General features: G+C 34.3%; 1 protein-coding gene across 1 annotated transcript; it reads right to left on the bottom strand.

Moving 5' to 3' along the window:
* Nucleotides 1-3,695: 3,695 nt before the first annotated feature.
* On the bottom strand, nt 3,696-9,671 carry LOC146914296 (squalene epoxidase 3-like). The gene is made up of 8 exons (XM_085720665.1): nt 9,426-9,671; nt 8,469-8,599; nt 7,664-7,819; nt 7,030-7,198; nt 5,511-5,732; nt 5,035-5,310; nt 4,432-4,710; nt 3,696-4,065 (listed from the first exon to the last, which is right to left on the bottom strand). The coding sequence occupies exons 1-8, from the start codon at nt 9,669-9,671 to the stop codon at nt 3,931-3,933; spliced, it is 1,614 nt and encodes a 537-aa protein (XP_085576791.1). The 3' UTR covers nt 3,696-3,930.
* Between the last annotated feature and the right edge of the window lie 18,012 nt (nt 9,672-27,683).

Here is a 27,683-nt window from a genome sequence, read left to right as displayed (position 1 = left end):
TGATTCTAAACTTAGTTATTTATTGTTGAGAAATAAATTTATGAAATGAGATAATAAATGATCAAAGATATATATTTATTTTTTAAATCGCAGAATGTACAACCTCAAATCCTAAATACATATTGTAGTTTGAACATATGAACTATTCACATAACTTATTATTTTAACCATTTTTTTTAATAATATATATATATATATATATATATATATATATATATATATAAAGATAAATATTAGTTTATAAGATCTGCGTTTTTCCTCAATAACCTTTTTTAAAATATCAACTTTTCTAATTTTTTTTATTATAAATGATTAAAAATATTAATGGTCAAAGTTGTATATTAACGTGTATGAAGTGATAAATTGTGACATGTATTTAACAATGGATGGAGTAAATTATAGAGGCACCACAAAATTAGAGTAGTTAACTGATTAAGTTTATTATATGAAAAACAATATTAGTTGTATTAAAAGTGACAAAATTTAATGGTTGTCTTAGTTTATGTAAAAAGGAAAAAAAAATTAAAATAGGTTGAGGGAGTATTATAAAGAGGAAAACTCAATTCAATAAACATATCATAGGTCTTAATTGATTTTGAACTTTCTTTTTTTTTCTTCTACTTTTGGGTTTCAAATTTTAGTTAGCTTAGTATGTATTTGAGGTCTTCGGTTTTGTCTTTGTTGGACTTTTAAAAACAACAATGAGCTGCTATATCTCCCGAGAGATATTCACACGAATGGATAACGAAAAGAATGGATAACAAAAAATTGAGAGATGCTATATATTGGGACGAGATTTGATTGCGAATTTCATGGATCCAACATTGCGAATTTCATGGATCCAACATTTTTTTTTATTTTTTTTTATGGTAGCAGAGGTTCGAACCTCAAATGTTACATATATTATGCATTGTTCATAGCAACTGAGATAAACTCACGAGAACAACTTTTTTCTTATATAAATTTATTTATTTCTTTCTTATACTACTATTACTAAATAGAAAAAAGAAATTCACCAAAGTAAATAAATTAAATAGAAAAAATAAACCCACTGCAATCGTCATGTTGCATGTTGCTAAAACTGTAATACCAAACAACAATAATGGCGTATGTAATACCCTGAGTTAGAAGGTGGAAATTTTTTACCTTCATTGATAATTATAATTTGTATAAATATTTTTAAAATTATAGGGTTTAGTATATACACGCATGTATAAGGGATTCAAAGTTTTAAAGTGTGTTTGGATGAGGTAATTGGGAAATTTTAAAGAATTTAGAATTCTAGGCAATTTAAATGATTCAATTAAATTACTTTCGTTTCTCAATACTTTTGTTTGGATGGAGTAATAAAAAATTTCATTGTTATCATTTTTGGGCAACTTTTATAAATTTTAAATTTTTTGGGCCAAATTTGAAAATTGAAATCAACGGTCAATTTGTAATGTTAAAATAAATTTAGGGGTCAAATTATAATTTTTGATAATTTTCAGGGGTCAATTTTCAATTTTTTAGAAATTTTGAGTGGTCAAATTGAAATTTTTGGAAAATTTGAGGACCAAATTGCAAAATTTGAAAAAATATAACAATGAAGAATTTTGAAATACTTAACGTTTAGGTGTCATTTGAAATTCTCTAAATTTAACGTGAACAAAATACTTCATAAATTTCTATCATTTTGAAAATTCTTCGAATCATTATTCAAACAATGAAATTCACCTCAAAGTATTTTAATTCCCTCAAAACATTACATTCTCTCAAAACATTCCCCCATCCAAACACACTCTTAATGTATTGATTTTTTTCTTCTTAATAAAAACATTTTGAATTTACACTTTTGTTACTTTTAATAAAAACATTGATACAGTTATTAGATTGGTTTTTTTTTTTTTAAAACCACACAACACTTTATAGCATTATTACATTTGACAAATTGTAAATTCTAGTATTTATCATTAGAAACATTTTCTAGGAGCTTAAAAGATGAATATCAATAATATTAGACATTTTTTGAGTTAACATCTAGGAGCTTAAAAGATGAATATCAATAATATTAGACATTTTTTGAGTTAACATACAATAGTTACGAAGTTTCGACCTCCGTTCAATGATGAATAATGACTTTTAGAAAAAAAATTGGGCGCCTAGTGTGGTTTTCTCCATTCCAATTGATTTTTTTTTTCATACACAATAATGAGATTGAATTTCTAATTACTTGATTAAGAGATCAAAATATTTTACCACTTTAACAAACATTGTAACATGTAAACATTCAAAAGTCAATATGTAAAAACTGAAAAGCAACTTGCTTCAGGTTGCATATGCGATCTAGATAAGGCTAGCTGAGAGAGTGTCTTTTGGTGAGATGCAAAGTTAAATTTCCAGGATGTGCAAAGAACAAATAAACATGATAATTAGTGTTAATTTCTAAATGTCGGCGTCTGCAACTTCACACTCTCAATTGAGTGTGGCTTTGCCCCTACACCACACTCATAGATCACTCCATTGCAAGAATGTGATGCTATATCGTCAGATTGACCCAGTTAAACTAAGAATGACACAGTTAGATACAAGCATCACTAGTATAGAATATGGTTTTCACATCGGGTGAAAATGACATTTTACAAGGCTGATGTGGTATGTATGCAATTTTTTCCATCGGGTACATACCCGGCGTGATAGATGCTTTTCCACATCGGGGTATTACATCGGGTACATACATCAGGGTATACACTGATGTGAAATACGTATATTTCACATTGGCCCTATTTCCACCAGATGAGAAATCTATTTTAATTTTAAAAAATAATTGTGTATTTTTTCTGCTGTTGTACGAAATCAGCTTGAGTCCATGTGTTTTTTTTTTTAACCATGCCACAAAATTCAATAAAAGAGATCATGCTTGTAACAAAAGCTTTATACAAAATTACTTATAGGTTCGTACATACTAAAGCTTAGTTCATACATACTAAGTTTACATAAACAAAATTGTCAATATTAACAGTTCATAGTTTACAAATTAATACTTACTGAATTTTTACAATTAATCAATACTTCAACGGCGTCGAAGGAGAAGAGCTTCATTTCACTGTGACACAGCGAGAAGGACGAATAGAATGGTTTGTGAGTGGTGAAACACAAACTAGAAGTGAACTACATACCAAAGTATTTCGGTGCCTAAGAGCTATCACTAGAATTTGTCAATAAAAGGATTTGTTAGTGTGTAACAATTAAGTTGTATTTTCTAATTTCTAGTGGTGATAGTAAAATAACTAGAAATTAGAAAATACAACTTAATTATAAAAAATTTCTATTACACGTTATATCAAATTAGTTATATTTAATTTGCTGGGATTTCACAATTTTATGCGATTTCGATGCAATTTTTTTTAAAAGTTTGTGTATTTTTGTATTCTACAATGGATTTGAATCAACAAAGGTGAGTAAAGTCACAAAATTTAGAATTTTGAGATTTTAATCGCGATTTTGACAACAATGCTTTCTTAATAAATACTATATATAATAACACACTAAAAAAATGCAATTTCGTGCATTGATTCCATCAGGATATATAACATCACTCTTGTTTTTATAAAAACACACTAAAAATTGTATAATAAGCTAGTAGGAAGTTCATTAATAAAGTAAACAACCTTGAATATAAAATCATGCAATTTCGTGCATTGATTCCGTTGGGATATATAACATCACTCTTGTTTTATTAAAATATAGAATTGTAGGAGACTAAATGGAATCAAATAAATGGAAAAAGAAAGTTAACATCCATAGATACAACTTTCATCAATCCCATCAACCAGTAACAAACCGAAACCAAACTCTAGTAAAGCTGAAGAACCATAAAAATAACAACAGAAACAATTTTTCCACTTTGCCGAACATTATTTTATTAGTGGATAACAATTGGTAAACATGTTAAATATTTTCCATGCCTTTCCTAGAATATGCTAATGGATGAGGCATTTTGTAGTACGTTGCCACAGTTGTTGGGAAAAACATTTGCCTTATTCCTTCAGCTTTGATAATGGGGAAAATGATACCCAATGCAACCTATAATACCATAACAAAATGATTTACACCAAAATTTTGCTGCAGTGTTATATTAGTCAATTCATAATTAAAGCAACAAAACTATATATATATATATATATATATATATATATATATATATATATATATATATATATATATATATATATAACAACATTACAATCTCAAGGCTTATAACCTATACCTAATAATGGCAATACAAGTACGATTTTAGAAGAAAAAAAAAATGTCAATTAATAAGCAAAACCATGCACACATGTATATGAATGAGGGTTACTAAAAATTCTTAACACATCATGCATGCTTTTGATATTAAAATTATTGATTTTATATGTTAAAGCTAAAAAGGATATAAAAAGTACTCACAAAAATAAATCGAGCTCCAAGCCAAATCCTTTTTGGAGAAGGAAATGGTATCATTAGACGAACTAGACCATATGTAGCAACACCAATGAAATGGTAAAGCAAACTCAATGGACGAGAATTTAGACCTGCGAGTAGAGCTATTGGTCCATCTGAGAAAACACCTCCAATGCTTAAATAATCGAAACATGCTTCACGCATTTCCTTTCTAGCTGGATCTGGAGATACACAAATTACTTTATGCAATAAACCAGCTAATGTGTTTATTGTTGATGACATTGGCTGAAAATTGAATCAGGGAATGAAGTGAGTTTTGCAATAATATACCACAAAATTGTTTCATATAAACCTTCCAAAAGATCCATAGACGCTTATAATTTTTAGTAAGAAAATAGTAAATAGTAGGAAAATGCTAACGAGGGTCCTTGCGGCACTCTTTAACAACCTTTAAATAATAATTTTTTATGGAAATTGAAGTATTCAATGCATTGAAAATTGAACTTTTTAACTTTTCCTATAAATATTTTCTTAATTATGAATCTTTAAAGAGTGTCGATAGGGCACTCGTTAATAAAACCCTAATTTATATATTTGTAATATATTTACCTTGCGTAGGGTGTAGAATGGCTCAAGGTATTTGCAGAGAGCATAAGCATCGTGTAGTTGAGGCAGAGGTTTAAGTAAATTTCTTAGCAAAACAATGTCAGACAAAGCCACAGTCATTCCTCCTCCTGTTAAAGGGTGACGCATATTGAAGGCATCTCCCATCATTAGAGCCCCAGGAGTGAGATATGGTGTGGCAGGCATACTTCTATTGGGCATGATTCTTATATTTCCTTGGTCAACAGCTTCGATAAAAGAATTACACAACTCTGGAGGAACCTGATCATAACATAATTTTATATCTTAAAAATTTAAAATTTAAAATTTTCAATAGAAAATTTATCTTTTAATTCTTAACAAGCGTCTTATTTTTTACCCTTAAGACATAAGTTAACATGAACTTCTTTTAAACAAAAACTTATTTTAGTCATCAATTATGAAGGCACGACAAAGATATATTTATTCATTAATTGGTATACCTGGGGAGCTACCATAGTTTTCAAATAATTGGTCATTTCACCATTACGAAGGGAAGGTAATTTTTTACTAGCTGGAACATCTACAAAACAACGAATCTCAGTACTGCTTATGGGGTAAAACAAAATTGGGGATGGATCACCCAAGATAACATGTCCATGGTTTGCATATGGAAGATTGCAATTCTCCAAGATTAGACCAACAAAATGTGAGGACACTTCAACCTGAAGAAATTATCACAATTTGTTACACAACAATCAAACTATAAACAAAAAGTATTGGGTACCAAATGTGGCTGAACCATGGGATCAAATATTGATATTGATACAGATACTCAGACAATAAGATATATAGAAGAAAAAAAAATTCTACTTTATTTGATTGCACTGTTATAGATTTTAATGCAACACAATCTTTTTTTGGTGGTTGTCAGAGTTTGAACAGCAGACCTTGCATATATTATGCATTGTTCCTACCAACTGAGTTAATGTTATATACAAAAGTCAGCTAATTCAAATTTATTAATTTTATCACATCATAATATTTACCACAAAAAATATTATTATGTGTAGGACCGAAATAGATTAGGCCGAACTATGTTTCTTATGGCTCGAGTAAGCTCAATTGTATGTCATATAGGTGTTTGCGTTAGTGCTTCATATTGTTCAATTCAAGACTCTCAATGCATTCTTTCATACTGATGACTAGACATCTAAAGCTTTGACTCTTACAATCCAATAGCATGTGAGCCAATAAATTTTATATAGTTAACTGTAAACTTTGTATTCAACCTAACACATCTTTACAAATATCACTAATAAGGTAAAGTATATCCATCGAAAGTATAGTGACAAACTTCACACATTTAAGTACCAAAATCTATCGAAATAGATTAGGTCGAACTATGTTTCTTATGTACCGAAATAGTACATTTTAAAGTCCGAGACTGTCTTTATGAAAATTGGTATAGTCAATTTTCTTTTTTAAAGCCTTGTTCATATAAACGATTTAATAGGTAATATAAAATATATTTAGTTATAGGGTTTGTCTTACATGTACAACAATTATTTATTCAAAAGTTTTATATTTAATATTAAATGTACAAGTTCCAATACAAAATTTTTATTTTAAACTTCATAACATGTGCAAATTTGCACATGATAAAAAACCCTTATAATAAATAGAATACACAAAAATTTATAACAATAAAACGATAATCAAATAGGACCCACATAATTTGGGAGGATTCATATGAATTTTTAACTAATAAAATAAACTATGATGAGAAATGTGTGTTAGATAATATATTACTAAAAGTTCTCATTATATCACATAATATTTAATAATAGTTACTAACAACATATTCTTAGCAAATTTTGGTTAACACACACTCTTTTATCAGTGGAAATTGAAATGGATAATGAGTCAATATGCGTCAGAGATTTATTCAAAAAAAAAAAAATATGAAACGATTTATTCAAAAAAAAAAAAACAAAATGAAACGAATGAAACGTCATTTACCTCAGGGTTGCAAAGAGAACTTCTCAAGTTTGAAAAACAGCCATCACATACAATTGTGAGAGGAGCCTTTGCTGTGAATTGTTGTCTACTCTTGTTTTTGTAGTTCACTCCTACGATGGTTCCATCTTTTTTGAGTAAAGATGTTACAGTTCCTTGTTCAAATTTTACACTACAACAAATTAGACGAAGAGGTTATAAAGGTTTCGATATAACATGATTGACTACGTTTAATTTAAAAATGTTTACAGACGTAAAAAAACAATTACATCTAAATATTATTATTTGGCATCATTTACCAACGTTACACACAATTCTCATAGTCATCATGACTTTTATTTAAAATATGTAAAAAATCAACTCATACACCTTAGAGTAAATGAAATCATCAGTAAGGGTTTCAAACATTTGTCATTTTTTGGCTTTTTAAATCTAAAGGAAAATCACGTTTTCTATAAAAGATTGATGTTAAGTCAATAAGTTTGGAGATAATTAATGGGTGACTACTAAATCAAAAAGGGAAAAATATAAGGTAAATTAAATCGTCCAAAAGTGCAATATTTGAGATAAAAAATGCAATTAAGATTAAAATTATAAACAATTTTTATATAAAATAAAAAGTTGTAAAAAATTGTACTTTGGAAAACATGAAGCCTTCTCTCGCATTTTCTGTACGAAACGACCATTGTGAAAGCTTCTTCCAGAAATATCAGAGTTAAAATTTCCTAATGGATAAGACAGCTTGATATTTTTTCCATCCTTATAAAGAGCATATCCAAGCACTCTCTGAGCCAGAAGAATTTGACCAGCAGCCAGGAGATCAATTTTCATTACATTTTTATTTTATATTTAAAATATATTCAATTAAAACAGTATAAAGAGTTGTACCAAAAAAAAAAAAAAGTATCAAGAGTATTTTAACCTGTATTATTCAAAAAGTGTATTATTCAAAAAGTGAGCTCATACTAGTTAAGATATAAATTGCTCACACAGACAATAAGGTTCATAAACTAATCAGAAAAACAATAGCAAACCCGCATACAAAACCCTAAGTTTCTGCACATCATTTAAGCACACTCAAAAAAATACATGTTATTTAATTTTCTTAAAAATATACATTGTTTAATGTTTTTTTTTTCTTTTTTCAACTTTACTTAATTGTGTGATTGTCTAAATAGAGTGTTCAAATATTTGTGACCGATCAATTATTTTCTTCCCTAATTCCGACCAAATCATTTTATATTATTTTTACTGTATGTTTTAAATTGCGGACCACAAGTGTAATTGCGACTACAATTTTAAAGATTTTGAGGCTCCTAAACAACATAAAAAATCAACAATGATGAACAAGTTGATAAGAATTTGCATGACTTTTTTTTTTTTTTTGAGGTCCATAGTAATTAGTAAATGTATAAGCTTAAATCATACAAAATTTTCGTAGTTGAAAAGTTTCTTGCTTACCCTCAAGACCCAACTCAAGTAATTTTAAATACCCCCCAGGTTGTAGCAGTTCACCCACAATCCTATCAGGCTCATTCAGGTCTCTTTCAATGACATGCACTCGTCGTCCATCCTGTAACAAACAAGCACAATTTATCTTTGTAATGAGTTGAGTGCATGCCCTTATGCTCACTTTTTAATTATATATATGTGTGTGTGTTTTAACCTGTCGATCAATCACAACGATAAAATCATTAAAAATATTTAAATTTAATTATAAACGTTTTTAAAATTGATATATGATTTGTTTTGATTTTTTTTTTGGGTGGTGGCCGGGATTCGAACCCCGGACCTTGCGCATTGTCCTTACCAACTGAATTAAGCTCACGGGGACATATGATTTGTTTTGATTTGCTAATACCGTAAAACGTTTTCACCAATAGTGTATAAAAATTAAAATTTAAAATTTATCCTTGTCTTATTAATCAAGACCTTTTGCTGTCCTAATAATTATAGCACAACAAAAATGTATTGATCAAATATATATATTTTTAGCAAGAGAAATGATATTTTGACAACCACTTTTTGACAATTTTTGGACAACTTTCTCTCTAATACTCACATGATGTTGTTATCCTCTCTCTTCCTTTTTCTCTCTCCATTGTTTTTGACCAATAAGAAGTGAGAAAAACAAGGTTGTCAACAAAGTTGTCATCAAATGGATGTCAAAATATCATTGCTCATATTTTTATAAGTAAGTTGATAGAAATTCACATTTTATGGTGAATAAATAAACAGGGAATCAAAGTTCGAACCCGGACCCATACATATTACAATATCCTTACCAACTGAATTATGCTTTCATTGCGACAATGTGTTGATCAAATGCATAAACGGATAAAATATCATAAACATAAAATATTTGTAAGAAATAAATGAAAGGCTTCATTAAATTATACCTTTCCAAGTGTGTAAGCAATGGCAGCACCAGCAACTCCAGCACCCACAATAATGATATCAGTACCTCCTGCAGCCTCTTGTAAACTGCTGCTTATTCCATTTTCTTGGCCATTACTTTTTACATGTGTAGTTGTGCTTGAACCTATTTTTATAGCTTTCTTCTTTTCAACAACACTGAAAAAAACAATCACAAATGCAAAACTACATGCCAGAACCACAAGTAGATTAATATGCATATAATCCATCTCTCCAATAAGTATGATATAGTTTAGAAGTTCTATGTTCCTGTTTTTGATGCTATAAACCAAGTATTCATTTTTGTTCTTTCATTTATAATGGCAAACGTTACACATACTTATCTTAACTAATATATCACTTTTCCTGGCAAAAGAAGAAAACGAATAATGGAGTTCGTTGACTTGTCTCTTGTGTTCTAAATTCTAATATTGATTTTTGACAATGCAAATTTCCTTTTGAAAAATGAAATACAGATCCACTATCCATGCTACTTCTTTTTTACGTTCGTGTGATGGAATTATGATGACTTTGGGGGAATAACACACTTATATTCTATTCATTTATAGCTGCTTAATACTTCTAAGAAAAGTTATCTATAGACCACTCAAACAACTCATGAACACTTCAAGAGAAAAAATATTCAGAGATAACACATTGATAAGTGCTAGAAAGTAGTTAATTACATGTTGTATATTAAGCATTTTAGTTACTTGTCGTACAAGTTATCCAAGGAAAAGTCAAGAATTAATGCACAAATGCCTATTTATCCTTTGGGTACCTTACTCTATCCCATTTTGCAGGAAAATTGCAAGCCAAGAAAGTACTAAATTTCACATGTCTAGACCTTGCCACAACGAGGCCATAGCGAGCCAACTCGCCATTGCAAGCTTGAAGCGAGTGCAGAGCGAGAAAAGTCCAAAGAAGCCTGATTTTTTAAGAACAGAGGCTCACCAAAGCGAGCAACATCTTCGCCACAGCGAGCTAAGGCGGTTTAGGACAACTGATGACTTGGCAGAAACCCACTGGCGAAGAAAGCTCAGCTCGCCATGGCGAGCTGCAACTCACTAAGCGAGTTGTCACTTATCAGCAAAAGTATAAAAGTCATTTCTCTTATTTTTTTAGGGGATATATGCCATCTTAGGGAGAGAATAGCAGGAGAAATACAGAGAGATCATCATAGAACAAGGAGCTAACAAGGATTGAAGGTGGAGTCACAAGATTCATTGAGAAATCAAGGCTTGATATCATCCACCTCTTTTTTTCTCCTTGTAAGGTTACCATGACAATGAGTAGCTAAACTCTTTTTGTTGGGATTAAATGTAATCTACTCTACTAGTATGTATTCCTTTTGTTGGGATTGAATCTTAATGCTATCATATATATTAGTTAATAAGCTAAGAAATCGTCAATTAACCGATACGGTTGTACCCACAAGCTTATTTAGACATGAATAATGTTTGCCGAGCAATACGTGAGAATATTGAGTGATAACTGGAATCTATAAGACTAATCACAAGAATACATATAAGTTAGGTTGTTAACTCTCATTCCATTTACAATTTAAAATTTTCTAGCTTATGAAATAAAACATTTTATAATTCTATAGCTTAGAACAATATCGATTGTTGAAAGGCTTAAATATCGCACCAGTCCCTGTGGAGACGATAACAAAAGTACTTACTTTTGATACTACATCAAAATGGTGTCGTTGTCGGGGACTGGCGTTTAGATATTTTAACCATCGCGACAATTTGTATTGTTTTGAGCATTTGTCTATAATCTGTAAATATTTTTCTCTATTGTATAGTTGTCTGCACTAACCCCTCTTTGGTATACAAAGAAAAAATTCTTGTTAGTTATATCTGTTTCAGATTCTCCACATAATCAAAATCATGGTTGATCATGGTTATATCTGTTTTATCTTGGTTTTTCGTGTGTCAAACATTGATTAAGTTTGAACCTTTTGAACCTTTGATATCTCATTTTTTCTTGGGAAGGGAAAAATAAGCAAAACCCATGAGAATCGAGGTCCAGGAGTTGTTTTCGCTGCGGGAAGGTGTTAAGCACCCATAACGACTATAGTATCCTATGTTGGAACAAAATGTGTTTAACAATGAACCTTAAAGAGTTTTGATGATAACAAGGTATTAAAAATTGTAAATTGGACTAGCTAATATTTGTTCAAGTGTACAGGACCATAATTATAAAGTTACATCATCATTGGTTCTGAATGAGCAAATAAAGAGCTATGGAAACAACAAAAAATTTGAAGCTTGGACGCTCCTGAAGGCAACTTGCTACTGAAGAGAAAAAGCGCTCCTGAAGTCAAGCTGCTCCTGAAGAAATAGCGCTCCTGAAGTAAGCTGCTCCTGAAGAATAGTGTTTCTGAAGACAAGAGGCCCAGAAGCCACATTATCAGAAGCCGCATCATCAGAAGCTGCAGAAGTCATCTCATCAGAAGCTGCCTCATCAGAAGCCATTTCACCAGAAGCTGAATATCAACTGGATTTGCAAAGAATCAAGAATTGAAGAATTATCAATGCAAAAGCTGTCTATTGGATTCGAAAACACAAACAAAGGATTAGTGGAATTTGCAACGGTCATTTCAAAGGTGTTTGAAGGTGTATGTTTGCAATTTGGACGAAAGCGTTGACATTGTACTTTGTACGAATTGTACAACCACGTTCTCCACTACTCTGTTTTGTGTCTGCGCTTCAAGACAAGAAAACAGCTCCAGAATACGGTTTCGCCTGCATAGATGTTCCTTTGGATAAGGAATGGATTTCAAATTTGTTCTTCATAGGACAACAACCAAATCAGGCAAAAGATCATTGGTGAAAGATCAAGCTTCAACAACGACTCTTTGGTGTGCTGGCAATTTCACAACGTCTCTTTCACACCTCTATATAAAGGAGTGAAGACCTAGAGAATTGGTAATGCAAGAACGCTGAACGAAAGATTCACAAGATTTTCACAAGTACCAAACCTCTGCTGAAATTGTTCTGCATTCACTTAGAATTTCTGTGTCTCAAAGTCATATCTTAGAAATTCTTAAGTCCATTGAGTCTGTATCTGATTTGTATTGTGAGCACCTCTGATTGTATATCAAGTGTTCAACCTTAAACAATTTTCTGTGTAATTTTGTTTAGTTAGGAAGTCTCTTGCAGTTGTGCTTGAGCAGGAAGTCTCTTGATTGTGTTCTTGAGCAAAGGAAGTCTCTTGCTTGTGTGCTTGAGCATTGGAAGTCTCTTGCTTGTGTGCTTGAGCATTTGTAATCAGATATTACTCATAGTGAAATCTCCTTGGAAGTGCAAGGGGGACTGGACTACTTCCGGATTGTGGAAGGAACCAGTATAATTGCTTTGTGTCGTTCTTCTTCTCTCTCTCTGTTTTATTCCGCTGCATTTAGATTCTGATCATCACTTCAGAAGCTATCTCACTTAGCTTCTGATCAGTGTATTCAGTTATTTAGAGAAACGAAGAATTTTTCAAAACACAATTCAACCCCCCTTCTTGTGTTTTTCTCACCTTCAATTGGTATCTAGAGCCTTGGTCTGTTGTGTAACACTTAACCGTGCAACAGTCAAAGATCTGAGAAGAACATGACTACTCCTCCTCCTAATGGTTCTGGTTCTAGTGATACTAGCTATAAACATGTCTCACATGATTATAGTGATAGTAAGAAAACCAGTGTTGGAAAAGTTCCAAAGTTCAATGGAGATGCTGAAGAGTTCTCTTGGTGGAAGACCAACTTTTACAGTTACATCATGAGCCTGGATGAAGAATTATGGGATATTCTGGAAGATGGTGTTGGTGATTTAGTCCTTGATGAAGAAGGAGCTGCTGTGGATAGAAAGAAACATACTCCAGAACTGAGGAAACTTTACAAGAAGCATCATATTATCAGAGGAGCTCTTGTCACTGCCATACCTAAAGCAGAGTACATGAAGATGAGTGACAAATCCACTGCTAAAGCTATGTTTGCTTCTCTCTGTTCAAATTATGAAGGGAGCAAGAAGGTCAAAGAAGCAAAGGCTCTCCTGCTTGTACATCAGTATGAGTTATTCAAGATGAAGGATGATGAAACTATCGAGGAGATGTACTCAAGGTTTCAAACCTTAGTTTCTGGGCTACAGATTCTAAAGAAGAGCTATGTTGCTTCTGATCATGTAAGCAAGATTCTCAGAAGCTTACCTGCCAGATGGAGACCAAAAGTGACTGCAATTGAGGAAGCTAAAGATTTAAACACTTTAAGTGTCGAAGATCTTGTTAGTTCTCTCAAAGTTCATGAGTTAAGTCTTAATGAACATGAGTCTACTAAGAAGAGTAAATCAATAGCTCTTCCATCCAAAGGCAAGTCATCAAAAGCTCTCAAAGTGGTTGAATCTGAAGAGGAAGAACAGTCAAGTTCAGACTCTGAACCAGATGCTGCTGAAATGGCCATGCTCTCAAACAGACTTCAATATCTGGCCAAGAAGAATAGAAAGTTTCTCTCCAGAAGGGGTAACTCCAGAAGCTCAAGGAAAGAAGATCAGAAGGGATGCTTCAACTGTAAGAAGCCAGGTCACTTCATTGCTGAATGCCCTGATCTTCAAAGAGAAAAGTCAAAGGACAAGTCAAAGAGGTCTACACTCAAACCAAGCAAATTCAAGAAGCAGATTAAGCAGAGTTTAATGGCAACCTGGGATGATTTGGGTAGTGAATCTGGATCTGATAAAGAGGAAGCTGATGAAGATGCAAAGGTAGCTGTTGGGTTGGTAGCAACAGCAACTTCAGAAGCTGGATCAGATTCAGACTCAGAAGATGAAAATGAGGTATATTCCAAAATTCCCAGAGATGAACTTGTTGAGTCACTTAAAGAACTTCTTACACATTTTGAAGTAAGAACCAATGAGTTGAAGGATTTAAAAGAAAAATATGCTGATTTGGTACAACAGCAAAAATCAACTCTATTGGATCTGAAAGCTTCTGAACAAGGACTTAGGGGCTTTGACTTCATGTGTAAAACATATGAAGACCAGCTCAGGTTCTTATGTCAGAAGCTACAAGAAAAGTGTAATGAAAAACCTTTAAGTAATCATGAAATTGCTCTTGAAGATTTCATTATATCTGGCATTGACAGAAGCAGAGTAGCTTCTATGATTTATAGCATTTACAAGAACAATGGCAGAGGAATTGGTTTTCCAGAAGTGAAACTTGATAAAACCAATCTAAAGTCTTGTTGTGAATGCATCAAGGAAGGTCTGAAAACATTCTTTGTACCAGAAGGTGCTGAGTTGGAAACTGTTGTTCAATCAGAACCTGAAGCTTCTAGTTCTAAGCCTAAGATTACTTCAAAGCCAAAGAACTCTAAGTCAAAGGTTATGATCAAATCTGATTCCAAGACTTCAAAGGTTAGGATCCTGAAAAGATCAGAACCTATTCCTCAGAGTCTGGTGAAACCAAAATCTGGGGTTCTGAAGTCTAAGTTTCAGAAGAAGACAGTTACTGCTTCTGAAGTACCAAAACCTAAGGTAATGGTTAATCAGAAGCAACCCAACTCACAGCACAAGGTACAAGAAGTGAAGAGTAAAGCCTTAAGTACTAACCTTCCAGGACCCATAGAACAATGGGTACCTAAATCTAAAAATGTCAATGATGCAGGTATGTCTAAGAGCAGTGCCAAAGCAAAGGTCATGGTACCTAGACAGCGGTTGCTCAAGACACATGACAGGAGACAAGTCCATGTTCCTCAGCCTAACAATGAAAGAGGGAGGAAATGTGAAATTTGGAGGCAACCAGTCAGGCAAGATCATAGGTACAGGAACTATTGGTAATTCCTCTACCTCAATTAATAATGTATGGTTGGTAGATGGTCTTGAACATAACCTTTTGAGCATTAGTCAATTTTGTGATAATGGTTATGATGTGCTTTTTGAAAAACCCAACTGTACAGTAATCAACAAGGAAGACAAATCCATTGTGTTCAAGGGAAAGAGAGTTGACAATGTCTATAAAATCAATTTTTCTGAACTGGCTGATCAGAAGGTGATTTGCCTACTATCAGTGAATGATAAGAAATGGATGTGGCACAGAAGGTTGGGACATGCTAACTGGAGGTTAATCTCTAAGCTTAGTAAGTTACAACTTGTGAAAGGGCTACCAGACATTGACTATCATTCAGATGCACTTTGTGGTGCATGTCAGAGAGGGAAAATTGTGAAATCATCTTTTAAAACCAAAGACATTGTTTCAACCTCAAGACCTTTAGAATTACTCCATATTGATTTATTTGGACCAATGAGTACTGCATCCTTATATGGAAGTAGATATGGATTAGTCATTGTTGATGATTACAGCAGATGGACTTGGGTGAAATTCATTAAGAGTAAAGATGTTGCGTGTGATGTATTCAGTAGCTTCTGCACTCAAATTCAATCTGAAAAAGAATCAAAAATTTTGAAAGTCAGAAGTGATCATGGTGGAGAATTTGAAAATGAGCCATTTGAAGCTTTTTGTGAAAAACATGGAATTTTCCATGAATTCTCTTCTCCTAGAACACCACATCAAAATGGAGTTGTAGAGAGAAAGAATAGAACTTTACAAGAAATGGCCAGAACCATGATTCATGAAAACAATTTACCAAAACATTTTTGGGCAGAAGCAGTGAATACAGCATGCTATGTTCAAAACAGGATCTATATTAGACCTATTTTGGAGAAAACAGCATATGAACTCTTTAAAGGAAGAAAACCCAATATCTCTTACTTTCATCAATTTGGATGTACATGTTACATTCTGAACAACAAGCTCTACCTAAAGAAATTTGATGCCAAGGCCCAAAGAGGAATCTTTTTAGGTTACTCTGAAAGGTCAAAGGCATACAGAGTGTATAATTCAGAGACACTCTGTGTTGAAGAATCTATGCACGTTAAATTTGATGACAAGGAGCTTGAAGATAAAACTTCAAAGCAAGGTGAAAGTTTTGCAGAGATACAGGTTCCTGAAGCTACTCCAGAACCTGATCAGATAGCTGAGTCTGAAGATAGTCCAGAAGCTGAACCCACATCAGAAGCGCAAGATGAAACTGCTTCTGATGAAGCACAAGATGGCTCACATCAAGAAGATCCTCCCAGAAACACATTCAAACACAAGTCTTCACATCCTGAGGAGCTAATCATTGGAAACAAAGATAGTCCAAGAAGAACAAGATCACATTTTAGACAAGAAGAGTCAATGATTGGACTAATCTCAATGATTGAACCTACAACAGTTGATGAAGCACTTTCAGATGATGGATGGATCCTAGCTATGCAAGAAGAGTTGAATCAATTTCAAAGAAATGATGTGTGGGATCTGGTACCCAAACCTCAGCACAAGAACATTATTGGAACAAAATGGGTATTCAGAAACAAGCTGAATGAGCAAGGTGAAGTAACAAGAAACAAAGCCAGGCTTGTTGCACAAGGGTATAGTCAACAAGAAGGCATTGATTACACTGAAACGTTTGCTCCAGTTGCAAGATTGGAAGCAATCAGGTTACTTCTTTCCTATGCAGTTAATCATGGCATAATATTATATCAGATGGATGTCAAGAGTGCATTTCTCAATGGTGTCATAGAAGAAGAAGTGTATGTTAAGCAACCTCCTGGATTTGAGGATATTAAGTATCCTGACCATGTTTTTAAACTGAAGAAATCACTATATGGCTTGAAACAAGCTCCCAGAGCTTGGTATGATAGACTAAGTAATTTCTTAATCAAAAATGATTTTAAGAGAGGACAGGTTGACACTACACTCTTCAGAAGGAACCTTGGGAAAGATATTCTTGTTGTGCAAATATATGTTGATGATATAATATTTGGTTCTACTAATGCATCTCTTTGCAAGGAATTTTCTAAGTTAATGCAGGATGAATTTGAAATGAGCATGATGGGAGAGTTGAAGTTCTTCCTGGGCATTCAAATCAATCAATGCAAAGATGGAGTCTATGTTCATCAATCAAAGTACACAAAGGAGCTTCTGAAGAAGTTCAAACTTGAAGATTGTAAAGTGATGAACACTCCAATGCACCCTACGTGCACCTTAAGCAAAGAAGATGAAGGAGCTAAAGTAGATCAGAAGCTGTATAGAGGTATGATTGGTTCTTTGTTATACCTCACTGCATCTAGGCCAGATATTTTATTCAGTGTATGCTTGTGTGCAAGATTCCAATCAGATCCTAAAGAATCTCATATGACAGCTGTCAAGAGAATCTTCAGGTATTTGAAGGGAACAACTAATCTTGGACTCCTTTATAGGAAATCCTTAGATTATAAGCTGATTGGATTCTGTGATGCTGATTATGCTGGTGATAGGATTGAAAGAAAATCAACCAGTGGCAATTGTCAATTTCTGGGTGATAATCTTATATCCTGGGCTAGCAAAAGACAAACAACTATTGCTATGTCTACAGCAGAAGCAGAATACATTTCAGCTGCAAGTTGTTGTACACAACTACTTTGGATGAAACATCAGTTGGAAGATTATCAGATAACTGCTAACAGTATTCCCATTTATTGTGATAATACTGCTGCTATTTGTTTGTCTAAAAATCCAATTTTGCATTCAAGAGCTAAGCACATTGAAATCAAACACCATTTTATCAGAGATTATGTTCAAAAAGGAATTTTAGATATACAATTCATTGATACTAAAAATCAATGGGCTGATATATTTACTAAGCCTTTAACTGTTGAAAGATTTGATTTTATAAAGAAAAATTTGAACATGCACTTCGTGTCTGATTAAATGTTTGCTTGCTCCTGAATAGGATTTTAGGTTCTGAAGTTAGTTCAGAAGCGGTAGTCCATCAGAAGCTCTTTATTGAGGTTCTGAGGAAAACTCGCTTCTGATGATGACATCAGCATCTGAAGTCCAGAAGCTGGATTTGTTGCTTCTGAATAGTTGAATTAGTGGAAACGTTGGGAGTTACTTTTTAAAGTAACTTCTGGCCCACTAACTTGGTAGTTACTCTGTGAACTTCTTACGTGGCCTGTATGTGTTGGTGTATAACTAAAAAGGGCAATGATGATTTTAAAGCTTTGAAAGTACTTTTCACGCGCCCCCAATTTTGTCATTAATGTTATGTTTGTTTGTCTCTTTTGAATTGCAATCGTTTTACTTTTAACACTTTGTCAATTCACACACTACTCACTCACAACAAACACATTTGCTCTCAAACCTTTTGCGAAGTAAGCGCATTCTCTCAAACTTAGAACCCTAAAATCTTCATCTTCTTCAAATCTTCGTCAATCATCAAATGGCATCATCAAGCTCGCAACGAGAAGATTCAGTATCTACTTCACGAATGGTACCTGAATATGACTACAGAGGAAGAAGCATGAAATTGGAAGAATGGGATTTGCAGGTTCAGATAGAGAACCCAGTGGACTTTGATTCTCTGAATTTTCATAGGTGTTCAATCAGAAGCTACTATGAAGAGCAAGGACTCATGGATTATTTTAAAATGTTGAATGGACCAACATATGAAGCTCTGGTTAGACACTTCTGGGTAAGAGCAAAATTTTACAACAAAGCGGCATCCTTATCTGAGGAAAGTCAAATGGTGCTAATGTATCCTGAATTAGAAGGGAAAACAAGAGAAGAAATGGGTCTTGCGCCATTTGTTGAAGATGAAATCAGGTCCAGCATCTGTGGTATTCCAATAAGAATTGCACAATGGCACATAGAGTATGTTCTCAAGGCTGCAGCCTCTGGATACTACTCTGGAATTGATCTTTCAGATGCTGCTGAAAAACGCATTTGGAAAAAGCAAGGCAACTTGGTGATTTACAATTCTGAGAAGGAGAAGAAATATGCTGAATTGAGCATGGAAACCAAGATGCTTCTGAAGATTCAGAATGAGACCCTGTTTCCAAGTGGTGACTGTGTGAAGCCAAATCTAGCTCAGAAGGTCCTTCTCCAGCACTTCATCAAGAAGGAAAAGGTGAATGTGCCCAAATACGTGTTCAAGTACTTGGTAGAGTGTTTGAAGCAGAGTCAGCTACTGGATAAACCCTGGGTTCCTTATGGAAGACTCCTCTCAGAGATATTCTATCAAGGAGGTATCTTGAACAGTCTAAGTCAATCTCAAGGCTTTACAGATCAGCTACTTGACACAAAAACTGGAAAATTCATTAATGCTCATACTCTATTGAATATGAAGCTAATCAGTGAAGTCACCAAACTTCAAACTGATTTAAGTGAATCACTTGTTATGTCTGATCTTATGAAGGATTTTCCACCCATCTGCAAGAAGGATCCCATTGAAGTGCAATTGTACTATATCAAGGAACATTTTGAGGCAACCAATGAGAGAATCAGATTGGAAGATATTCCAGAGGAAATGTATGGTGGTGCTCTGCCACGAGCCAGAGGCAGAAAATCAAAAAGGAAGATGACTGCTGAGCAATATCTAGAGGTTGAACAACCTGCTAAAAAGGCCAAAGTTGCTGCTGACAAGCTCAAAATTGGTAGTTCATCAGTACCTTCTATTGAAGAAGCCATTGAAGACATGAACTCCAGGATGATCATGGGTGTTGACATTTCTCTTGATCAACCTGCTATACCAAAGAGAAAGAGAAAGCCAGCCTTGAGGAGAACCAAGGATTTTCCTCACATCACCTTAAGAGCTCAAGCTGCTTCTGATTTGAAGTTAAAAGAGTTACAAGAGAAGAAAGCAGCCGCTGAAAAAGTTCTGGAAATTGCTGCTGAGCTACGAGAGTCTGTAGTTTCAGAAGCCAAGCAACTGTTGCAGATGTCCAGTGAATCTGCTAAAGAGGATTCTGATCCTGAACCAGAAAAGGTAATTAATATATCATCAGATTCCGCATCTGCATCATTATCAGATTCTGATGATTCTGATGATGATGTACCCCTAGCTCAACTTTTTCAAAAACCAGTAAAAAGCCAATCAACATCAACCAAAACCAACGATAAGCCCTCTTCGTCAACTTCTTATGAACCAGTTGGCCACATAATTAATGAGAAGTTAGCTGAACTGGCTGAGCAGAGAGAAAGAGTCATTGATTCTATCTTTCGCCTTAACCCTCAACCCCTTTGCATTCAACCTCTCAACATGATTCCTCCTGAAAATGTTGAGTCCACCTCAGAAAAAGCCTCTGAAACAACTCCAGAAGCAGCTGCTTTTGAAAATGTTGTTTCAGAAAACCCCCATCAACAAACACCTGAACCACATAAACCCACAACACCCCCTCAATCACCAATAGCTATCATTGACCCCCAACTCAACAATCAAACAACAACTTCACCACATCAACCATCAACTGAAATCGAACTTCAACCTTTACCTGAACACTCTCCTGAACCAACTCCCATGGATGTTGACATCTCTCTAGTCAATGTTCAAGCCTCAACCTCCACCACACACATTGATTCTGACCAGCCCTCATCTTCAAACACACAAACACTCCTTACCATTCCAGTTCCTAACCCTATTCAAGATTTAGAAATCAGTGATTCTGATCTTGAAACCCTTGATCATCCCCCCACAAACATCCTGGAATCTGGATATATTAATTCTGAGCTTCTGACAATCTTGAGTCAGATGCACAATCTGGTGGATCAAAGAAGGACAATTGATCTCACAGGTGCATATGAAGACTCCTGGGCATCTCTTCAGAACCGGGCAGCTGGGCTTATTGAAGAAATCAAGGCCAAATGCATCAGAGTCAAGCAAGCTTCAGTCAGAAGGGTAATGGAGCATGTGAATCAGAGTCTGAGAGTAAGAAGCTCTACACTGCTCCTGGCAAACCAGCCTTTCTTCTTTGAAACAGATTACTTGACCAGAGAAGCAAGGTTGTGTAAGCTTCTGAAGAAACAGATGGCACAGCAGCAGCAAGAAGCTAGAGAAAGGGAACAAGCTCTTCTTCAAAGGCAACAACAACTTGAAGAATTGTTGAAGAAGAAGATTGAAGAAATGGAAGAGATGAAGAAACAACAACAAACCAACCCTTAGTTGCACACCCTTGTGTTTTTCTTTGTTTGTTGTTTGTTTTAAAATTTCTTAGTCCTTGCTTCTGAAATCATCTTGTCTTATTTCTTTTGCTTCTGAATGCTTACTGATTCTGACTATTTAGCTGCTTCTGACAATTGAATATATATGATTTTTGCTCTGATTTATTTAGTTCATTGCTTAGTATACTCTCTCACGTTTGAGTTTTTCTCATATCTTTTTTGTCTTTTGTGCTTAGATTTATTTCAATTTTTTTTGATAATGACAAAAGGGGGAGTATATGTGACAAGTATTTAAAGGCTCTGAGCCCCATTAATGACATTTGAATTTTTTGAAAAACTTCTATCATTTTTTTTACCTTATTGGTATAGGCTATGAACGAAAGAAGGAGTATCAAAATTCAAGTATAATTAATTGAACCATTCTTCTTATCTATAAGTTAATTCTTTCAATGATTCATTTTTTAAGCTCTGATAATATTATTGCGCGAAAAATGAATTTAATTAACCTGGATAGAACTTAGGGGGAGCTTACAAACCTCACCTTAAAGACTATCAGACTCAGGGGGAGTTTGAGCTTACAAACCTCAGATTCTGAGCTTACAAACCTCAGAACCCCAAAGTCAACTTGTTAATTAGATTAACAACAATTGATCAATTTTTAAATACTTTTGTTTGTCATCATCAAAAAGGGGGAGATTGTTGGAACAAAATGTGTTTAACAATGAACCTTAAAGAGTTTTGATGATAACAAGGTATTAAAAATTGTAAATTGGACTAGCTAATATTTGTTCAAGTGTACAGGACCATAATTATAAAGTTACATCATCATTGGTTCTGAATGAGCAAATAAAGAGCTATGGAAACAACAAAAAATTTGAAGCTTGGACGCTCCTGAAGGCAACTTGCTACTGAAGAGAAAAAGCGCTCCTGAAGTCAAGCTGCTCCTGAAGAAATAGCGCTCCTGAAGTAAGCTGCTCCTGAAGAATAGTGTTTCTGAAGACAAGAGGCCCAGAAGCCACATTATCAGAAGCCGCATCATCAGAAGCTGCAGAAGTCATCTCATCAGAAGCTGCCTCATCAGAAGCCATTTCACCAGAAGCTGAAAATCAACTGGATTTGCAAAGAATCAAGAATTGAAGAATTATCAATGCAAAAGCTGTCTATTGGATTCGAAAACACAAACAAAGGATTAGTGGAATTTGCAACGGTCATTTCAAAGGTGTTTGAAGGTGTATGTTTGCAATTTGGACGAAAGCGTTGACATTGTACTTTGTACGAATTGTACAACCACGTTCTCCACTACTCTGTTTTGTGTCTGCGCTTCAAGACAAGAAAACAGCTCCAGAATACGGTTTCGCCTGCATAGATGTTCCTTTGGATAAGGAATGGATTTCAAATTTGTTCTTCATAGGACAACAACCAAATCAGGCAAAAGATCATTGGTGAAAGATCAAGCTTCAACAACGACTCTTTGGTGTGCTGGCAATTTCACAACGTCTCTTTCACACCTCTATATAAAGGAGTGAAGACCTAGAGAATTGGTAATGCAAGAACGCTGAACGAAAGACTCACAAGATTTTCACAAGTACCAAACCTCTGCTGAAATTGTTCTGCATTCACTTAGAATTTCTGTGTCTCAAAGTCATATCTTAGAAATTCTTAAGTCCATTGAGTCTGTATCTGATTTGTATTGTGAGCACCTCTGATTGTATATCAAGTGTTCAACCTTAAACAATTTTCTGTGTAATTTTGTTTAGTTAGGAAGTCTCTTGCAGTTGTGCTTGAGCAGGAAGTCTCTTGATTGTGTTCTTGAGCAAAGGAAGTCTCTTGCTTGTGTGCTTGAGCATTGGAAGTCTCTTGCTTGTGTGCTTGAGCATTTGTAATCAGATATTACTCATAGTGAAATCTCCTTGGAAGTGCAAGGGGGACTGGACTACTTCCGGATTGTGGAAGGAACCAGTATAATTGCTTTGTGTCGTTCTTCTTCTCTCTCTCTGTTTTATTCCGCTGCATTTAGATTCTGATCATCACTTCAGAAGCTATCTCACTTAGCTTCTGATCAGTGTATTCAGTTGTTTAGAGAAACAAAGAATTTTTCAAAACACAATTCAACCCCCCTTCTTGTGTTTTTCTCACCTTCATCCTATACGAACCGTCTTTATTTTCTACGCGCGCGCTTTATTTTTAAATGCTATTTTGAAAGTGTTTATTTAAACCTAAGAGTTTTCTAAGTGAAGAATTGGAGGGAGAAGAATGTGTTTGGATTTTTATTTTATTTGAATTGAAGGAATTTTGTCCTTGCCTACGTACCCGGTTAAGGGATCAAATCCACCGTAGTTCTCTTCCAAAAAATGTTTTTGTTTTTGTTGATTGATTTTAAGTTTGAAAATTGGAATTTGAAGAATGGAGATTGAGAGGCCTTAAAGGCATGAGACTTTAAGAAAAAGTGAGGTTTGATTAGTTATTTTGAAAAAAAGGTTCAAGTTGGATTAAAATTCATTGAAATTTTGATTAAGAAAATAGAAAGGAAAATACAATGGGATTTTGATCCCAAGGTTTATTTAGAAAATGATTTGAGTGATATTGTTCATGTTTGTTTGAAAAATGATTTTTCTCTAAGTGTAAATCCTAGGCATTCATCTAACATTCAATCCTAAACATACATCTAAACATGCATATCCTAGCCATACATCTAAAGTGAGGTGTGTGCATGTGTCGGTGTACATTATTAGAGTCCATTGTCCTTTACATCATTGGCCTAGATACATTCTATGGTCTTGCAAGAAAGTAAAAGCATAAGAAAAATATTACAAAATTCCTAAGTCTTTACATTCTAAGCCTTGCATGAATTTTAAAGTGCAAGAAATAAAAGGATGAGAATGTGGGATGGAGGATGAAATGCTCATGGTGTATAAAGCATGAAACAAAAAGGGTTAGTAGCACATGATAACATCAAGAAATAAAAGCAAGGAAACATCTCTATAGCAAAAGTAAGAAAAATACTACAAAACATGGCAAAATAGTGCAAAATAGGCCTAAAGATTCATCAACAATGCAAGGCTTGAACAAGACCTATAATCCTCATATTTTAACAAGTTCCCAAAGAGTGTCAAATCAGTTTTCACAAGGAGGATTAAAGGAGTGTAACATGTCAAGCATTTAGGACAAAAGTTAGGCTTATTTCACATTATTTATTCACACACAAAACTTGTAAAACAAGTAATAAAGCACGAAAATATTCACATGCAGTAGCATACACATTTAAACAGTAAAAAAATATCACAAGGTCACACATCATGGATCACAAACACATATCAAGCATGGGAATTGAAATCAAACCATTTTCACAATTTTTTAACATAAAACTTCAAAATTAACGCAAGAAACTAACACATTATTTTTTATCAAGTTTTTCAGTACAAGATTATCATAAAAACACCACAAAATTAATAAGAAAAAACTATGAATTTTTATGGAATTTCCTAAAACGTTTTAGGCATGGCTGGGGTGGAAATAGCAACACTGGGGGGTTCAAACAGTAACAAAAATAACCAGAAACAAACAGCACACAAACACAGTTGGGCTTAAGAGCAAATTCAGTTATGGGATGGGTTCATGGGTAGTAAAAACGGGTCAAAACCATGGGTAATTGGGTTGAGTATATAAAGATTGGGTTGCTAAAAAAAAACCATTTGTTACAAACTAAAGAAAAACGTGAAATGGTCCCTCTTCTCTCTCAAGTTACAGCGCCGCCACACTTCATCTTCTTCGGCGAGATTGCAACTTCCGGCGCGGTGGCCGGTGGTGGCACCACCGCGTCGGAACTTAAAACTCCGCCGTTTCCAAAAAAATTCTATAGTTTTGAATATCCTTTTTCACGTAGAGTTCAAAAATGACCTCGGATTTCTCAAAAGCAAAGCGGTTTGTTCTAGATCTAAATTCCAAATTTCGAACAAAAATGCAAAGAAACAGCGACGTAAAGCGTTTTACCTCTCTTTCTTCTCCTCTGCTTCTGGTTTGCTCAGAACGGTGCTGATTCCCTTTCGCACTTCAACCTTGATCCGAACTCGACGCCGTTGTGCTCGATTGTGCTTCTGTTCGATGCGTTGCTACGTGATTCGGAATTGGTGTCGACGATTTGCGATTTGGTGAAAACTGTGGAAGGACGAATCTGTTGTTGTGCAATTGAACCAGATTTGCGATTGAATTTGGAGGTTGAATCCGTGATAGATTTGATTTCGTCGACGCAAAAAAAAAAAAGAATTGGAGGAGATGAATCGGTTGTGGAGCTTGTTGTGAATTCCGGAGATTGTGATTGCGCGTGTACGATTGAAAATTTGCTTTTGAATGTGGTGGATTGAAATCGGTTATGGTGTGTGGTTGAATATGGTGTGGAATTGATGAATTTTGATGGTGGAAAAAGGTAGTTAAGGTGGTTTTGGTGGTGGAGGAAAGTTGTTATGGTGGTTTGGGTGGTGGAGAAAGTTGGTTAGGGGTGAGAGAGAAGGTTAGTTACGGTGGAGGAGAAAGAGGGAAAAGAGAGAAATTGATTTTTGTGATTTTTTTATTTTGTGGAAAAATGATTGGAAAAAAAATGGTGGAAAAAAAATGATTAGTTAATTGACCTTGACCATGACTCATCTATTTATAGGTGATGTGGGAATGCTTGGACCAATGATGTGATGTCATGTGGCACTTGACTTGTAACAAACCTTGACTTTGACTTTAACAAACTTAAAAAGGGATTAAAATGCAAATAACAAAAGTACAAGGACCAAAATGAAAATTAAAACTAAAATTGAATTGAAAAAGTAAATTGAAAATTAATGTAAAGCGAGACGATTAAAAGCAACAAAGCAGATTAAAATGAATCAGAAATTTTATGTGAAATGACCAAAATGCCCCCAGGGACTAAAACGACTCAAAATGACTCAGATGCAATTTTAAAATGACTTTTGACATGGAATTGAAATAAAAACTTATTCAAACTATTTGAAAGGACTCAAACAATTTTCAAGGACTAAAATGAGTTTGGATACAGGAAATGACTAAAATACCCTTTTTCATGAATTTTGCAAGTAATATTGAAATAAAATGCAGAGAAAGATGTAATTGATCAGAGACAGTTCAAATGACTTGAAATGCAAGAAAAGAAGAGTGGAGCTAGTATTTTTAGGTCCAAAATTAGGGTATAACAGCTGCCCCTATTTAAGTTTCTTTGTCCGGAGAGTCAAGAGACGAAGTCTTTGAGTTGACAGGACGAAGATACTTAAATATTAACATTTGCACTGTTTTTGGACATAAAAATACGCTCTCGGATTTTCAAAATCATGAATGTCATGCAATATTTGATTATGAATGCAAGACAAACAACTGGAGTCTATGGAGCATGTCATGTCACTGGGGATTCAGGTGGACACTGACAGGGTAGACAAACCAGGGGATAGAAAATAGGGTACAAGTTGTTCTTTGGATTGAACTAGCCACTTGACCAAGGAATACAAAACAAGAGATAGGTACAAGCTGTTCTTGGGATCGAACTTGACACTTGACCGGAAACATAGACATATAGGCAAATACAAGCTGTTCTTTGGATCGAACTTGACACTTGATTGAAGATACAAACAGATAGACAGGTACAAACTGTTCTTTGGATCGAACTGGCTGTTTGGCAGGAGATATAGACAAAAGGGTAGATACAAACTGTTCTTTGGATCGAACTTGCCGCTGAATCATCACCACATCATGTGGGTAGGTGCAAACTGTTCTTTGGATCGAACTGGCCACTTGACCGATTGGAGGTTTGACTCCACAAGATACAAATTGAGGGTAAGTTGACATTGACTTGAAAGGTAGACATGACCATTTTGTTGGCCCAGGAGCAAATTGAGAGTGGTTTAACATTGACAAAGACATTGAATTGAAAGTTTGAGATTGAAAGAAGGGATTGAAAATTGATCAGAGACATAGACATAGACATTGAATTTGAGAGTTGAAATTGAATTGAATTGGAGATTGAAATTGAATTGAGTTAAACTGGCATTGAAATTGGATTGAAAGTTGAGATTGAATTGAATTTGACAGTTGAAATTGAATTGAATTGAAATTGAGATTGGATTGAAATTGGAGATTGAGTTGAAATTAAAATTGAGATTGAGAGTTGAATTGAGATTGCATCGAATTTGAGATTTGAAATGAATTGAAATTGAGGTTTGAGAGTTGAAATTGGATTGATTTGAAAT

This window comes from Medicago sativa, chromosome 6 (genome assembly GCF_051527215.1).
Source record: "Medicago sativa cultivar Bolivia chromosome 6, Bolivia_mono, whole genome shotgun sequence".
Classification (NCBI taxonomy): Eukaryota; Viridiplantae; Streptophyta; class Magnoliopsida; order Fabales; family Fabaceae; genus Medicago; species Medicago sativa.
This window is presented reverse-complemented; position numbering and strand designations above follow the sequence as displayed.

Excerpts from the sequence above, each read along its gene's own strand:
- LOC146914296 (XM_085720665.1), bottom strand. The coding sequence starts at position 9,671 with ATGGATTATATGCATATTAATCTACTTGTGGTTCTGGCATGTAGTTTT. Across the intron at positions 7,820-8,468 it reads GGTAAGCAAGAAACTTTTCA|GGCTCAGAGAGTGCTTGGAT; the intron begins ACTACGAAAATT and ends TCAAATTCTTCT. Across the intron at positions 4,066-4,431 it reads TTGGAGCTCGATTTATTTTT|GTTGCATTGGGTATCATTTT; the intron begins GTGAGTACTTTT and ends ATGGTATTATAG.